Source organism: Oryzias latipes, chromosome 19 (assembly GCF_053564925.1).
Source record: "Oryzias latipes strain Hd-rR chromosome 19, Olatipes_Hd-rR_3.1".
Lineage (NCBI taxonomy): Eukaryota > Metazoa > Chordata > Actinopteri > Beloniformes > Adrianichthyidae > Oryzias > Oryzias latipes.
In genome coordinates, this window is record NC_136255.1 from 11,584,680 (window position 1) to 11,600,293 (window position 15,614).

General features: G+C 36.7%; 1 protein-coding gene and 1 long non-coding RNA gene across 2 annotated transcripts in view; one reads left to right on the top strand and one right to left on the bottom strand.

Moving 5' to 3' along the window:
• Window positions 1–15,614, bottom strand: part of sema4gb (sema domain, immunoglobulin domain (Ig), transmembrane domain (TM) and short cytoplasmic domain, (semaphorin) 4Gb) — a 34,906-nt gene that overhangs the window by 13,410 nt on the left and 5,882 nt on the right. Inside the window, exons 3-7 of the mRNA XM_004080623.4 lie at window positions 1,894–2,042; window positions 1,494–1,556; window positions 1,220–1,318; window positions 1,038–1,131; window positions 237–350 (exon numbers count right to left, since the gene is read on the bottom strand). Of these exons, the coding sequence (XP_004080671.2) occupies window positions 237–350; window positions 1,038–1,131; window positions 1,220–1,318; window positions 1,494–1,556; window positions 1,894–2,042 (519 nt within the window). The remainder of the gene's footprint in view (window positions 1–236; window positions 351–1,037; window positions 1,132–1,219; window positions 1,319–1,493; window positions 1,557–1,893; window positions 2,043–15,614) is intronic.
• LOC144987740 (uncharacterized) lies at window positions 243–15,602 on the top strand. Its single transcript, XR_013651407.1, has 3 exons — window positions 243–381; window positions 1,002–1,114; window positions 15,491–15,602. It is a non-coding gene; the product is annotated as an uncharacterized LOC144987740 (long non-coding RNA).

Sequence of the window (15,614 nt, forward strand, 5' to 3'; positions counted from 1 at the left end):
ACACAAGCAGTTCAGCATGTCCAAACACATACCCATTAGCTGCCTGGAAAGTGTATCCTTGGAAACTGAAGATTGAGCTTTTAAGTAAGAATAAATCAGCAGAGGTAAACCAGTTGAAGATTTCAAGAAAAGCATCTTTTATGTGATTCTTATTTTTTGCCTTAGGTGGAAGGATACTCAGATTTTTTTTTTTTATAAACTATGTTTTGGATGTTCATTAATTGCTGGAGATTTACCCAAAAGCCATCTGGTGGGAGCTTCTTCTGTCCGAAGTGTGGGGAAGGGGAAGATTCTGCGAATATCCGGTGAACTGCGAAACTCATACTGAGAGGCTGTGAACATCTCACCATCTAATCAACCAAAAACAATGTGTTGGGAGAGGTAAGATTATGAATATAAAATAATATACATTAAAGCAAATAAGTATTTCAACACCCTGTGATTTTGCAAGTTCTGCCACTTAGAAATCATGGAGGGGTCAGATATTTTCATCTTAGGTGCATGTCCACTGTAAGAGACATAATTTTAAAAAAAATCTGGAAATCATATTGTATGAATTTTTAAATGACTCCTTTATATGCTACTGCTGCAAATAGATATTTGAACACGTCTATCAGCTAGAATACTGACTCAGTGTAGATTTAGTGTTAATCAAATATCTGTACAAACAAACAAGTATCGATGGCAAATACATTTACATTTTAGTTTTATTAATTTCAGCCCATTTTTGTTTTTCAACATAAAAACAATACAAACGAGACATTATTAGAACATTCTACCATATTGTATGATCAGATGTCTTTGCCAAATTCAAAATGTTACCACACATTGGACTGCAAGGATGGTTTGATCATTTTTTGCTGCCATCACGTGTGTTGTGTACTGTAATGCAGCTGGGCTGGGGGGTAGGGGGTCACTCAGTCCAAATCTCATATACAGTCTAACACTCGGAATTTTGATACTTATCCTGTAAAACCTTGAATTTCATCTTTTAAATCCAGGATACTACCCATGTTAACTTGAATTGGTTGACAAACCTATGAGAAGACCAGTGAACCCCTTTGCTGGATCGTATGGGCACCTGTCCCTGCCCTCTTCAACTGCTGAGGAAAAGGTAAACTTCTCTGCATCCTGGTCAGATGAGAAGAAAATATGTTGACTGACTGATACATAATGAATAGATAATTACGCTGAAAATACCACCTTGTAAAAGTCTTACTATATAAGCACAAAGTGGCCTGAAAGCGTTTGTTCCACAGACGTAGAGGTGAGTTTCATTGAACCGCTGCAGAAAGCGGATGTGGTTGAAACACTGAGTCTGCAGAGAACAGAGACAAATAAGCTGATCCTATGACAACTAAAAAAACATGGCTCAACAGAAAGCGGTTTCTTGCAAATAATCGTCCAAGAAGGAAATTTTGTATTTTTGTGATTTATTGGTAGAAAATGACATGGTGAATTCAGAAAATGAGCATTAAACTGCAGACTTGTACCTTGTTGTCTCTGCCTTTGTTTAGACACTGCTTCTTCTGATCAGGGGAAGCATCCCAACTAATCTGCAAACAATGAGAGGTAATAAATATGTTAGTTCAATGAATAAATGGAGAACAAATACAGAAATATACTCCATAATTGAATAATACAAAGATGAAACAAGTGTACACGTGTGTGCTGAGGAGAAGGGCAGTGTGTTCATTTTCTGGTAGTCTCACTAACCTCACTAACCCTTGAACAAATGTTAAGTGAGTTTAATTCATATCTATAAAAATAGAAAGATCTTTGTTCGGACTGCTTAAGTTGAATGCTTGTTTCTCAAAGCCCCAAAAAGTTGGTTTTGCCAAATAACTTTATCCAAATTAAAATCTAATATGCAGCTGGTGTCTCGACACTCACTGTGAGGTTTGCAGAGATGGAGATGTTGGAAGCGTTGAGAGCATATAAGGCACCTCTTCCTCCAACGTACAGCAGGCCAGCCTCCTCCTCGAGCAGCAGGGTGCTGTAGTTCTGCGAAGTGCCATTAAAATAAGAGCTGTCCAACATCCCTGTGAATACATCACAGCCATTATATAAACAAAGCCTTTCTCCTTTTATATCATTTTTCTATTCAAAATGTGTGAAAAAAACATTAATTGATTTGATGTGATGATTTAACAGGAAAATATTTATCCTCATAAAAACCTTCCTATCAACTAGTATTATTAGTTATTACATTTCAAGATTTGAGACATAAAGAAGGGATAATGGTTCTCTTAGTAAGACGGTATGGCTAAGCTGTGTTTGATAATTTTTACTACTGCAGAATTCAGTCTGCAGTCTATTGTGTCAGCACTACAAAATGCGGTTTATGAACATTTAAAAATAAGGAAATACAACATTATCAATTTCATGTGTTTCAAACAAGAGTGAAAATATCTGTGACTGTTCGAAATAATGTAAGTGTACTAGAGTTGTGGGGGAGAAAAATTCATTCTGTGAAATATTGCAAATTAATTTAATCTAATTTATTTGGTTTTAAATGCTGGAGAAACCATTTTCAATGAATTATTTACACTCACTGTCCACTTTATTAGTTTCACCTTGCTAGTACCAGAATGGATCCCCTTTTGTCCTTAGAACTGCTTTAATCCTTTGTGGCAGAGATTCAACAAGGTACTGGAAACATTCCTCAGAGACTTTGTTCCATATTGACATGACAGCAGCACATAGTTGTTGTAGATTTGTCAGGTGCACCTCCATGCTTCCAATCTCCAGTTCCAGATCTAGTGAGTGTGGAGGCAATTTGAGTACAATGAACTTGTCCTGTTCAAGAAACTAGTCAGATGATTCCAGCACGTTATCCTGCTGGAAGTAGCCATCATGAGATGGTACACTGTGGTCATAAAGGGAAGGACATGGTCAGCAACAGAACTCAGGTAGACTGTGGCTTTATAACCATGCTCAATTGGTACTAAGGGGCTGAACAATTGATGAAAGTTAGGATATATCCATGCTTTCATGATTTGTCCCCAAATTCTGACTCTACTATCCAAATGTGGCAGCAAAAATGGAAACTCATCAGACCAGACAACGTTTTTCCAAGTTTTAAAGTGATGAACGGAAAGATTGACTGTAAAGGCACAATTAAAGGGAACATTTACATTTTCATTCAAAGAATAACTACTTTTTTTTGTTTCGGATGTGCAACCTCAGGTTCTTACTACTATTGACCAGAGAAATCAGCCTGAAATGTACTTGTGTTAAATACCACTTTCAAAAGAGTTGCTGCTGAAGTTCAGTGTTTATTCAGTCTGTTTTCCTAAAGAAAATGTCAGTATACACCTATATCTGCAAAGAAAATGTACTGTAGGGAAAAAAGTATGTTCAGAAGGTTTCATAACATGTCAGAAACCTCAGTTGTTGAGTGGACCCTCACAAACACCACAAACATATCTACTTCAGTGGGTTTAAAAGACATGTTTGTAGTGGTGTAATGGCTTTGGTTGTGCTTATGTGTATGCATATGTTGGGCTTTCTGCTGAGGGGTTTGCTTGAATTATTACTGTAAGATCTGATGTAGAGACTTAATAAGGATATGGAGGCTCAGAGGGGGAGCAATGTTTTAGGCTATTCAGCGGTTATGGTGTCCTATTACTGCCAAATCATATCAGTAGCTCTGCAATTAACGTGACTGCTGTGCTTATGAATGGTTTTGTATGTTGGGGTTTGTACAATAAGTGGGGCAACTAAGGGTTACAGCAAAGCCGTTAGTTTTTTTTGTCTTGAACTTAAACTCATAAGCCTTATCTTTATATTTTTACTTTTTTGTAATGTTTCTTTTTAAAAACACAGTTTATTCATGCATTAGAAAATAATGAGTCTGGTGCACTGAGCTAAATATTTGAACATGGCCTAGTGTAGCACCTCAGAAATTGGGGCAACTTGTACTGCTGCTTTGAGGCAGAGAAACAAATAGGGCAAATATGTCAGATAGTTTTCCTTAAATATCTTCCTCACAGCACAGGTAGTTTTACAGAGCTGTGATACGTGCTCCAAGTTTGTGATTTATGTCTGACAAAAAATTAATTAAATCATTCAGAAGAAATATGTCCTTCCTGAAGAGAAACTAGATGTCATCAAACAAGAATGATTGAAAATCTCTCTACTGAGGAACATCAGTTAGCAGAGTGGATACTGCATTTTATTCTCACAAATCTCTCCTGCTTCATCTGCCCTTTTCTCTTGATAACTGATGTGTGCATGACCAAGCGCTCTAGAACAAGATAATCTATCTTAGCCACTAAATTCATTGTGGTGTGAGAGCCTGCACACTTGTCACAATAAATCTGCTTTCCACCTCAGTGTACTTGTGATAGAGCGAAAAGGGTCATCTACAGCTGAGGGGAAAGCAGTGCAGCCCCCTACAAGTAGAATATGTTATGCATGGCGAGTTGAATTGTTGTCGTAAATGCCACGATTTCTGTTGCAATCACTGGACAGGATCATGCTTGGCATTTAGTGGCATTTTTCATTGAATGCATGCTATGTAAAGTAACAGAGACAGAAGAAGAGCAAATGTGTTTTCTGAAAACAACTAACATGATTAAACAGGTTGTTTATGTGGAGGAAACAAAAAAGAAAGTAAATATTTTAACCCTTCTGTGATAGTTCTTGATTGATTTTTGGCATTTGAGCATTAATTAAACACATTTAGTTTTCCTGATTTGAAAAATGTTAAACAAATTAACATATGTTGGCTCCATAGTTGTTAGTACTGGTATTTCCTTTTTAAGAAGGCCCCAGTTCAAATTCTAGCTAGGTTCTTTTTGTGTGAAATGTGCTTGTTCTTCCTGTAAGTTCACTTTGGGGAACTCCAGCTCACAATCCAAAAACATGTTTCATAGGTTGAATGGTGACTCTAAACTGTCTCTTAAATATGATTGTGTGAACTGGGAAACTCTCCAGGGTGTACCCTGACAACAGTAGCTGGGATAGGCTCAAGCCTCCCTGTGACCATCCAAAGGATTAAGCAGGAATAGAAGATACATAAAATTTCCTTATAAACAAAGTGTGAATAGTGACAATAAAAAACATTGATAAATAAATATTACGGTTTTCATAACACCCAAGTAATACAAGAAATACGCATGATGCATGATTTCAGAGCAGATATTTAAGATTTAAAAGCAGGTCAGAACATCCACACACACAAAACACAAGAAAAAAAAACAGGAGAGTGCACAAACTAAATAAATAAAAGTAACAGTCCACTAAAATAAGTAGTTGTGGAGCTAAAACAATATGCAAAATCTACTTACAACATTTAAAGAAGCACACATTAACTTTTCCTAAAATGTTTGCTGTCTCTTTTATTTGTTATTCTATATTTTTATTCTTTACTTCAATATTCTCATCAGTGTTTGTTTTTGATTAATATTGTGAAGTAAAGTAAGTATTTCTTAACAGTTTCTCACTACATGTTTGAACACTGTTTTTCACTTAACATTGAACATCTTGATCATCTACTATAATACATTTAAAATCATTAATTCATTCACCTTCTACCGTTTTATCCCTTTTGAATTCACGGCTAGCTTGCTGGCGAAGGCAGGGGACACCCTGGACAGTTCTGTCTGTCGCAGGGCCACAAACACACACCCATTCACTCTCACAGTCACACCTAGGGACAATTTAGACCTATGAACCATTTTTTGGGAGGAAGCCGGAGACCCCAGAGAGAACCCACACATGCACGGGGAGAATATGCAAACTCCACACAGAAACATGAAACACGTCAAGAGCGCTAACCACTGCCATGTTTTGTTGAAACAGAATCAAAACAGCTTTTCATTTTTTTTAGGTACCTTTCCTAATTCAAAACATGGAAACAGACGATAAGCTCTGTAGAAAGTTTTTTTTTTTTTTAAAGTCCATTAAAAAAATCTGACCATTTAATTATGTAATATCCTGACGCACCAGTTTAAATCTGAATTTAATTTCAATAATTTTTAAATTAAATTTAAATAGTCTCTATAACCTTTTTAACTAAATGGTGAAGAACATTTGGAAAATATTTTTAAAACATTGATTGTGAATATTACTTACCTGAGACAATAAGAAATAGAAAAAAACAAAAATTTTAAAGGATTTTTTTCTTAATGGAGTTGTTAAATGGTAAAAAAACAAACAAACAAACAAGAGAATCAAAACAAAAAAAATCATTTGAGCATGTCAAGGTTTGTAACTAGACACAGGGTGACAGTATCTGAATGTGTTTGTTACCATAACTTTTACCTCTCAAGTCATTTAAATAAACAATAAAATTCCAATTTCAGTCCATGTTAATGGAAGCCAGACGTTCAAAAAGACCCAATGGGGCATTTTTTAAAGCCTGTAAATCCCCACTACTAATGTATCTTTATCACGACTGCTGTTGTCAGTGCTGGAATTCACAATAGCTGTGATGATAATGGAAATTCCTCCAAGCCTCTCTGTCCGCTTAATCTTGTGTTATTAGCAAAATGACAACTGCTTTCAAAAGTGTCACATGCTTGAGGTTCCTCCTCACATGACTGTTTGCTTGGCGTTTTTTCATGGCCACGTGAGGTGATGACATCAGCTAAAAAAGTATACAATACATATCATTTAAAGTTAAAAAATGGTTTCTAAGCAACTTCTCAAACTAAATAACTTCTGAAATTCTCTAAAGTCACAACCGTTTTGCTGTCACCCATTGTTTCTTCAGCTTGTCAGCCTCACAGGAAAGGAAGCTGTAAAGTTGGTCAGGAGAACCCCAAGGGGAGTCATCTAAAGGGTGGCAGTAAAAAAGAAATAAGAGCGGAGTATAAAATGATTGCAAAACACATGCATAAACACCCTATCACGTATGTGAGTGTTCTCCTCCTATTTCTCTGAGATATTTGACCCAAAGCAATGTATATATCACGTGTGTCAACGAGGCAAGAGCAAAAGTCTTGGTTTTCATCTAATAAAAATAGGGACTAAATGATATAACAAGCTTAGCTCTGATGAAAGGGAGAGCAGAGACACAAAGTGGGTCTGCCCTCCAGGCAGCTAAGGCAGAGTGACCTTGGTCCTTAACTTAGTATGGCCAAATGTTGTTTCATGCTTCTCAATCTTTGATGAAAAAGCATGAAAGATTTTTTAGCCTGAATCAAACAAGCTGTCACATGGATGCCAAAAATACAGCTGCTTGTAAAATCAGGGTAATGCTTAAATGTGGAAACACTAATGCACATGCAGTTATGAATAAGTCCAAATTTGAGAGAGCCTTAAAAAATAGTGGACTTTAAACTGTTTTAAAGACCCACCACAAGGAAAATCATATTTTTGTGGCATTTCTCTCATGAAGAGGGACATATATTAAGAAAATTAAGCTGAAAATTGAATTTTCGGGTATTTCTTTATTCAAATCATTGTGAATCAGGAGCAGACAAAAAAATACAGATGGAATTTATGCTACAATCGGCGAGCTACAAGCCCCCTGCTCCACTCCATTCCTATCCATCCACTTGTGGATGACTCGATCCATCTACGTCTTTGTTTTCCTTGTCTGAGCTGGCATCTGGCTTGAAGCTGTACACCTAGATAGCTCCACTATTGCTAGCCATTTTTATTGCACCGGTAATGTTAGATTGGGATTGTGAGGTGCTGTACGCTAGCGGGTGAGCGTGTAAACAGATGGATGATGGGAAATGAGGAAAGGCTTATTACTCTGCGCCAACAGTCCCACCCATCACTCAAAGGTAGCAGTTTCTAATGAATTACTGCCGCTCTGCAGAAACTATGTCCTAGAAAATGACACATGTTTTTTGATTTTGGCTAAAAACGGCTAAATCATATTTAATGATTTTACAATAGATCAAAACATGATCGGAGTGGAACTTTAAGAGTAGGAAGATTGGAAACAGATTGTTGCGAATCTGACCTATTGTTACCCAAAGTAAACCCGATTTTTCTTTTGTCCCCAGCACACTCTGTCCCCTGTGTTTTGCAGCAAAATCAATAGAGAAAAGTCAACAAAGTGCTGAAGTATGCCAGAAGCCTCTCAGCCTGTAGGCAGGTCTCTATTTACTGTTTTCATCTCATAGTTTGTGTCAGCACAGGCTGGTCCAAAACTGTGCAGTATTTGTTTTACACAGAAATGGGGTCAAACCAATTGCCCCTCAAAAAACAAAACAAAAAAACACGTGTCAGAAATAACACAAACGTGCTCATCTTTTGAGTCAAAGAATCGTCTTTTGTGTTTGCAAAAATGATTAGCACTAATCTGCCAGGTGGTGAAGCCAGAATGTGCACACTCAAACTAAGACACGTTTGTAATCCTCCACATGGGGTCCTGGAAGGCAGTATGTGCTCCACTATATGCCTGTGTTGTGTTTGGTGCTGTCACTTGGGTTGAACTTCCTGTGTGACTCACTGACCACTGGACTCAGAAGAAACATGCACACATGCATGTGCACACAAACACCACGTGCTAGAGCAAAGTTTTAGGGGCAAATGCTTTGAGGAAGGAGTGACTTCATTTTTCCAGAACTGTAATTTGCCGTCAAATCTGTTTATGTTATGTAAGTTTAAGTTAGTTTCAAGAGTCGGTGAGCAAAACTGCATGTTGTGCAAGAAAGTATAAACAAATGTCACAGTGGTTAAGCATAAAAAACCCACTTGGTGAGGGAAATCTTCTGCTGAGTCTATTGTTATACAGCACCACAGTCAAATGAAGGGTTAAAATCAACATTTCTGACTTATTACATTAAACGACATTTTTTTATCACTTCTTTTATTATTTCCTATTTTTTAGAATCCTAAAATGAATATAAGAATATTAACTCCTATTCTTGTCAATCATTTCTGAGATTTTTAATTATTAGTTTTTATCAATATCTCATTTACTCAAAATGTTTAATAGATTGGGATTAATTTTATATAACCTTTGCTCAAAAAAAGTCTTGAAGAAAACTCTTAGCAAGACAAGTTAACTAAGGGTGGGCCTGCAAAACTATCACCTTATTAGGAACTTAATTCCAAGACCCAATCAATATACACAAGTGTCTTAAAATATTTTTCATTTGTCACAAAAAATGGTATCTCGCATTAAATTCGAAATCCTGAATTTATTATTGTGTGCTGGACCAAAGTGTTACCTTCAGTTAGCCTCAACAAGATCATAACTTGATCTAAAGTATTTCACCTATCGGCTGTCGGCACAGCGAATCATCTGGCTCCATTTTGTTGTATCCATCATCTGGCAGTTGTATTTGGTCATATATACAACTGCCACTGCACGATGGGGAGGTATTGGCATAAATCTTCAAGATTAGCTGCCGCCGCCCAATTATTTTGAAAAATCATTGTTGTGGTCATGAATGTAGACGGCTGCAGTCAGGCGTCAGACAAGAATGAAATCATCACGAAATCGCGCAGCCACAGGGCGATGGCAGCTGGATCACCAGTCGGCAGCAGCTCTGACTGGATGTGTAAATGCCTCTGCATGACAGGCGTCCACATAAAGTACCACTGGCCATCCGATAGCCCGGAGGTATATAAAGTGCGTTTCAAATTATTTTGCAAATTGTACTTTTGTGTCAAAAAGAACATTTTCCTTTTCAACTAAACTCATGGGTGATATTGTGTCTCTAAATAATTTTGAAAAAAATATTGTTATCTTCAGGCGGTTTGTTCAATGACATTTTATATATAATCTAATGGTTAGTGACGTGAAAATCATACTGTCATTTCCATTGAGTATGTAGAAAAATCATTTAAAAATATCATTTGCAAATAATCTGGAACGTGCTGTAAACTGTCTATGATGTGTTCCATATTACTCTTTACTGTCTGGCACCAACAACCATGCCACGTACAAAGTAACTTCAATCACTTTTCTTCCTTATTCTGATGATAGGTTTGAACTGCAGCGGCTCGTCTTGACCATGTTTACATGCCTAAATACACTGAGATGCTGCCATGTGATTGACTAATTAGAAATTTGCTTTAACCAGCAGCTGGACATTTGCCCCTAATAAACTGGGACGCAAATGTACACCCACAGCTGGAGTTGATATGAGGTCAAGTTTTTTGAGTAAAGATGGAAAAGAATAGAAAAAATATTCCTCTAGCCCACTTAAAAGAAAATATATGCATTATGTTTTTTAATTTTTAAGAGCACTTATATTATGGTAAAAGAATATCCTTTTTATTTATAAGGATTGTCAAAAAAGATCTCTGTAGAGTTTTAAGCCGTTCTATTTTCATGCCATCTGACATTTCTTGGTTTTACTTTTATTTTTTATAGATTTTAATTTAGAAAAGGCCATTTTTCTTTTGATATGTTCTCTTTTGTTTTCTGTCTTTGACTTCTTTTTTGAACATTTATAAAAGGTCATTTGTTCAGTAGCCATCCTCCTTGAGCCACTACATGTGACATAGAATTGTTGATATTAAAAGCAACTAGATCAAAGTTATTGCACTCAATTTTTCTTTCAGTCACTGTCAAAGAGGTGGTGCATGTGTCAAAGTTTAACTTGCCACTATTATGGAACACACACAACATCTTTTTAGTGAGATAAGACTCTTAAAGATCTCCTTTAGCAAGGAAGAAAGCATACCGAGATGAAAGAGACTTTCATCTAGGAAAGCCATCTACAACTACTTCATACTATATGCAGATAGCCCCAGCATCATTTCAGGTCTCTGAAGATTCTATCCAGGGAATCATCAGGATACATAGAACAGAACAAAATCAAAGCATCATGCAGGTCTCAGTGGATTTGAGAGAGCAAAGAATGAAACTCTGCCACAACAAAACAGTGACAAACTACAGTGCAGGGGTGGTGTAAGAACATTGTTGGTTTACACTCAAACTAATGGTTTTTAGATCTATTACAAAGAGGAGAAATATGTTCAGGCTGTTTGCGAAAAGCCCTCACAAAACACTCCGCCTCCAAAAAACATCAAATCCCTGTCACCACCGTAATATGTTTACAACAAAATTATTTCCATGGCCTCTTGAGCCATGTCATCTTTTCAAAGCACTTACAGAGAGTTACAGTGCATTATTAACTAAACTAGTTATGGCCTGGTGGCAGAAGTCAGGAAAATCCATAGCAAGCACCTGCTTGGGGCCAAGACAGTGATTGGAGCAAAGAGGAGACTTAATTTATCTTCAGATGGAAAAATCTATGTATTTTTCAAGAACGTTGACAGAAAATGCATGTAAAGTTTTCCAATTTCCCCAGAATATATAAAAAATGTCACTTTTATTTGTTTATTTTGTTAAGCATTTTTTAAAAGCTGACTGACTCCACATGCGTTTCCATCATCCCTCCATTGTAGCTCTTTAGCTTTCATTAGAAATGGTAAGGATTTGAAAAAATAATGGGTTTGTAGTTTTGGTTAATTAATTTTGGTTAATTAAGTTTAGTCGTTTATGTTAAAAATATTAACATGTCAGATAACAGAAAAAAAAAGATTTTAAAATGTTTAATCTGTTGCCACTAGAATAAGCTTAAGTCTCTAGTTACAAGTTGTCGAATATAAACTTGTTGTCAAGTGTCATATTTGACAGAAAAAGGAGAAAAATGATGAAGGTGCATCAAAGTTACAATGATGGAAAAGGCCATGTTTAAATAGGCTTTTATTGCATTTTTTATTTCAAATCAGCTTCAGCAGGAAGATCATCAAAGGATGTATTTTATTTTGAAACAAACGTGCAGTGGTGCTGTCAAGAGTAAAAGAGGCTCAATTTTCTCTATCTAGAAAATGTACAAGTTACAATGGTATTATTGTAAATATTTAAAAGCTATATTTTTATAAATGAATGGCTTAATGTCCAAAAAAATCAAAAAATTTGGTATTTTTTTTCTGAATGAGGAAGTGGGACTTTGTGGCTCTCGCTGGGATTTGCTCAAGTTTTGGACCAAATGACTCTTTAGCGTAAAAGATTGCAAACGCTTGAGTAAGACTTAATCTTTTCTACCCTTTTTAACATAAAAAGAGTAAAACCATTTCCTGAAAATGCCCATACCAAATAAAACAAACAATATTTTCTTCACATACTTCTACTTGGCCTTTTAATTGAACAACCATGAAAATATTCAGGATCTGCTTTGATGTTACAAACAAGAACTTGTGCTGAGATAAGCAACGCAAAAGCATTTTTAGCAGAACATAGGGACATTTGCTTGTACATTGAAGCTTTAAACAATTGTTATGACAGTAGTGGGACTGAACCACGATGAAAATGCTTCAGAATTAAAAATTTAAAAAAACTCAATAAAACCCAAATAAAAGGCATTTAAACACACTGCTGCAGTTGCAGTTAGCATATTTCTTTAAAATGCACTCTTTTTAATGATTAATTCAAAAGGTATCACTTATTTTTCATTAAAAAAACATTTTTAAATGGGTTTTTAAACAGAAGTTTACTTTTTTCATTTGAATTGTTTATTTGTTTGGTATTTTATCATTTGAAGGATTAACGTAGATTGCAAATGTTGTGTTTTTTTCAAATGCGTCTGAGGTTCAGTAATACATCCTTTAATCCACCTCCCACTCATGCGGTCATCAGAAAAGAATACTTTACATTAAGAAGTACTCCATCAACTCAGCCTAAAAAAATAAAATCTTTGACAACCACATATCATCTTTACATAAAGAAATATGTTCTTTTTGAAAATACTGAAATGTTTGGTATTCGTAAAGAAACAGGAAGTTCACTTGTGCAAGTTTTAATCAGATGTTTTCCTAAATGGCATCCCACTGCAAGCAGTCAGCTGTGGTGCTCTGAGACTGATGAAACACGTGCTGACACGTGCACCCCCTGCACTCTCATATGCCTCCTCCAGTGACTGTAAAGTAGGTCAAGGGCAACTTTATACAAGAGGAAATGGAAAAAATAAAATCCGTAATGATTGACTGGCTCTGGCTGCAGAACAGAAAGCCGCCTCCAAGAACACAACCCGAGGCAGATTCAAAAACGAGAAAAGGAAAAGTCTGGAACACAATATTCGAGAAGGCAGTTCTAAATTGCTTCATTTTTTAAATTATGCTGGTTGAGAACTTAAAAAGAAGGTCTAATGACAAACTGATGAATATATCTGAAATTTGAGAGGGAATCATTTAACCCTAACCCACTCAAAAAGGTCCCCCATTGGTTTTCTGATGCAGGTCCCCCAGCCAGGACTTGAACCAGGGGCCTTTTTGCAAGAGCGCTATCCACTGTGCCACTGTGCAGCCCTGCTGAGTGGTATATCATTAAATTAAACATAAAGTACATATAGACTTTTTTTATTTGGTCTCTATACCAATGTTACCATGTTTATATTTATTAGTAAAAAGATAAAAAGGACGACCAAAATCATTTTGATAGAAAAGTCCATATTTGACTTGACTTTCTTACATTTTCTATTCAAGTAAATCCGCTGCAGCAGGAGTGTATTTTATTTTGAAAGGAACTTGTATGTGCTGCTGTCAAAGGTAAAAAGGTGAAATTGTTATATACTGTAAAGAGAATTATAAAACTTGTATCATTTAACTTTTGTAAATATTTAAGCAATACTATATGAATTAATTAATGGTCACAAAAATATAAATAAACTGTAATTTTCTAAACAGTAAAGTGGGACTTTGTGGCTTATATTAGGTTTTGGTCAGTAGAGACTGAACAGAATGTTTTTTTTTTGCGTTAAATGCTGCAGACCCTTGTTATAATCTAATTCATCTGAGTTTTTTATGATGAAAAACCCTTTGCAGTACATCCTCCCGTCTCTTAAATATGATCTCACTCTCCCGGCACCTTTTATGACATTGCACTGAATTGCTCAGCAGGCTTTAGTGCTGGCCATGTTCACTCCACCCACCCGCTAATAATACCTATTCCCAAAGGACCAAAGTGGAGAGAAGGAGCAACATATTGGAGGTAAGAGTATAGACATCCCGTGTACTGGCACAGGAGTTTCAGTCCTACAACAGATGTAATAGCAACCCCTATTGCAAAGATGGGAAGCATGGAAAAGTGGGAAAAAGGTAAGGTGGTGTAAAGAGAATGAAGAAGTGCTGATAACATGCATAGATGCCCAGTCTTTATCAAAATACACTTATTCAGCAGTATTTTTCTGCACTAGCTCTAATCAGGTCTGCAGTGCTTAAGTCCTCTTTTACTGAGGCCTCTTGTCTATTGTTTCATTAGAAGTGTTTGCTGAGCCGTGTGATCTAGGACAGCGCAGGAGAGAGGCGATTAATAACTGAGCATGAAGGAGCTGTCTTAAGGGCCAACTTCAAAAACTGTGCCACTTTTTTAAAGAAGGAGAAGAGATGGCTGCAGCATATAAGAGCTACAGGCCTTAAGTGGGTTTGTGCATGTATGTGTGGAGATCAAAGGTTTTTCAAGAAATCTGAAATCCTGTTCTCCACTGCCACCCCACCACTACCCGACTCCACCTGAGCATGACTTGATGAATGCAGCCCCACCTCTACACAACATTTTCATTTGAACTGACATTATTACAGCTGCTATCTATATCATAATTTTTGTCAAGTTTACAGATTAAAAATTAAATTTCCCAAAGAACAATTTTTGCCAAACTTTATTATTTAGAGGCTTAAACTCAGAGGTGTGGACTCGAGTCACATGACTGCGGTCTCTGTCTGTCTGTGTGCGTCCCTGTGTGTGTGTGTGAATCTTCGGCACAACATTCAATCAAATTAGGTCCACGTTGGTTTGCTCCAGCAATCCAATCAAATTGGAGAATAACAGATGGCGCCAAGTGCCAATCAGAGCGGCAGTTCCTGATCGCCGTTGTTATTACATTCCGGTATAAGTTATGAGGTTGTCAACAAAAACTGGTTTGCAGTTTGCTGAACATGCCAACAAAACGATTACCGAAAAAAATCAACAATGACCGACTTCATCTAACTCTTGAAGTTACATAAAGGCCAGTAAGTTCTGAATGAAAGCTGACTCTAGCTTATCGGCTAATCACTACCTGCAGCTACATGAAACTACAGTAAACTCTCTGTTAAAGTTACATTGTGTGGCTGTGCAGTCAGCTCTGGGTAATCGCAGACTGGACACAGGTGATTTTGACATTTCCCCTGCTCAGATCACTGATTACTGTTGCAGATATCTGTCTTCTCTTAAACCAGTAATGGGCGAGACGCGAGCATTGACTGGATAATGGATGCGAATGATCATAGCAGGACAGACACGCAGGACGTGGTCAGGACTGCCAGGAGGGCCATGAGGGCGGCTGGACTTGGTTAGAGACTTCCTGGAGCTCAGCTTTAGTTTTATTTTATTTCTTCAAAGAAGAAGTAACTGGGACATTATAACTTTCTCTGTATTTTAAATTATTTTTGTTGTTTTGAAGGAGTTGAGTCTTGGCTGTTGCTGGGTAGTTTTTTGGTTTGCACATCTTGCTGTGCTTTGTGGTGTTGTGTTTCAATAACATTTGACACCTTTGAAAACTACACTCCTGTTTTGTCTTTGTCACAGGTCTTTAAGCTTACTCTTCAGACTGGCAAACCCCGCCTTCGCCTGATATGACCAAAAAGGGATGGGAAAATTGATGGATGAATGTATGAATCTTCTTAAAGATATGCTACCTATGGAGTAAATT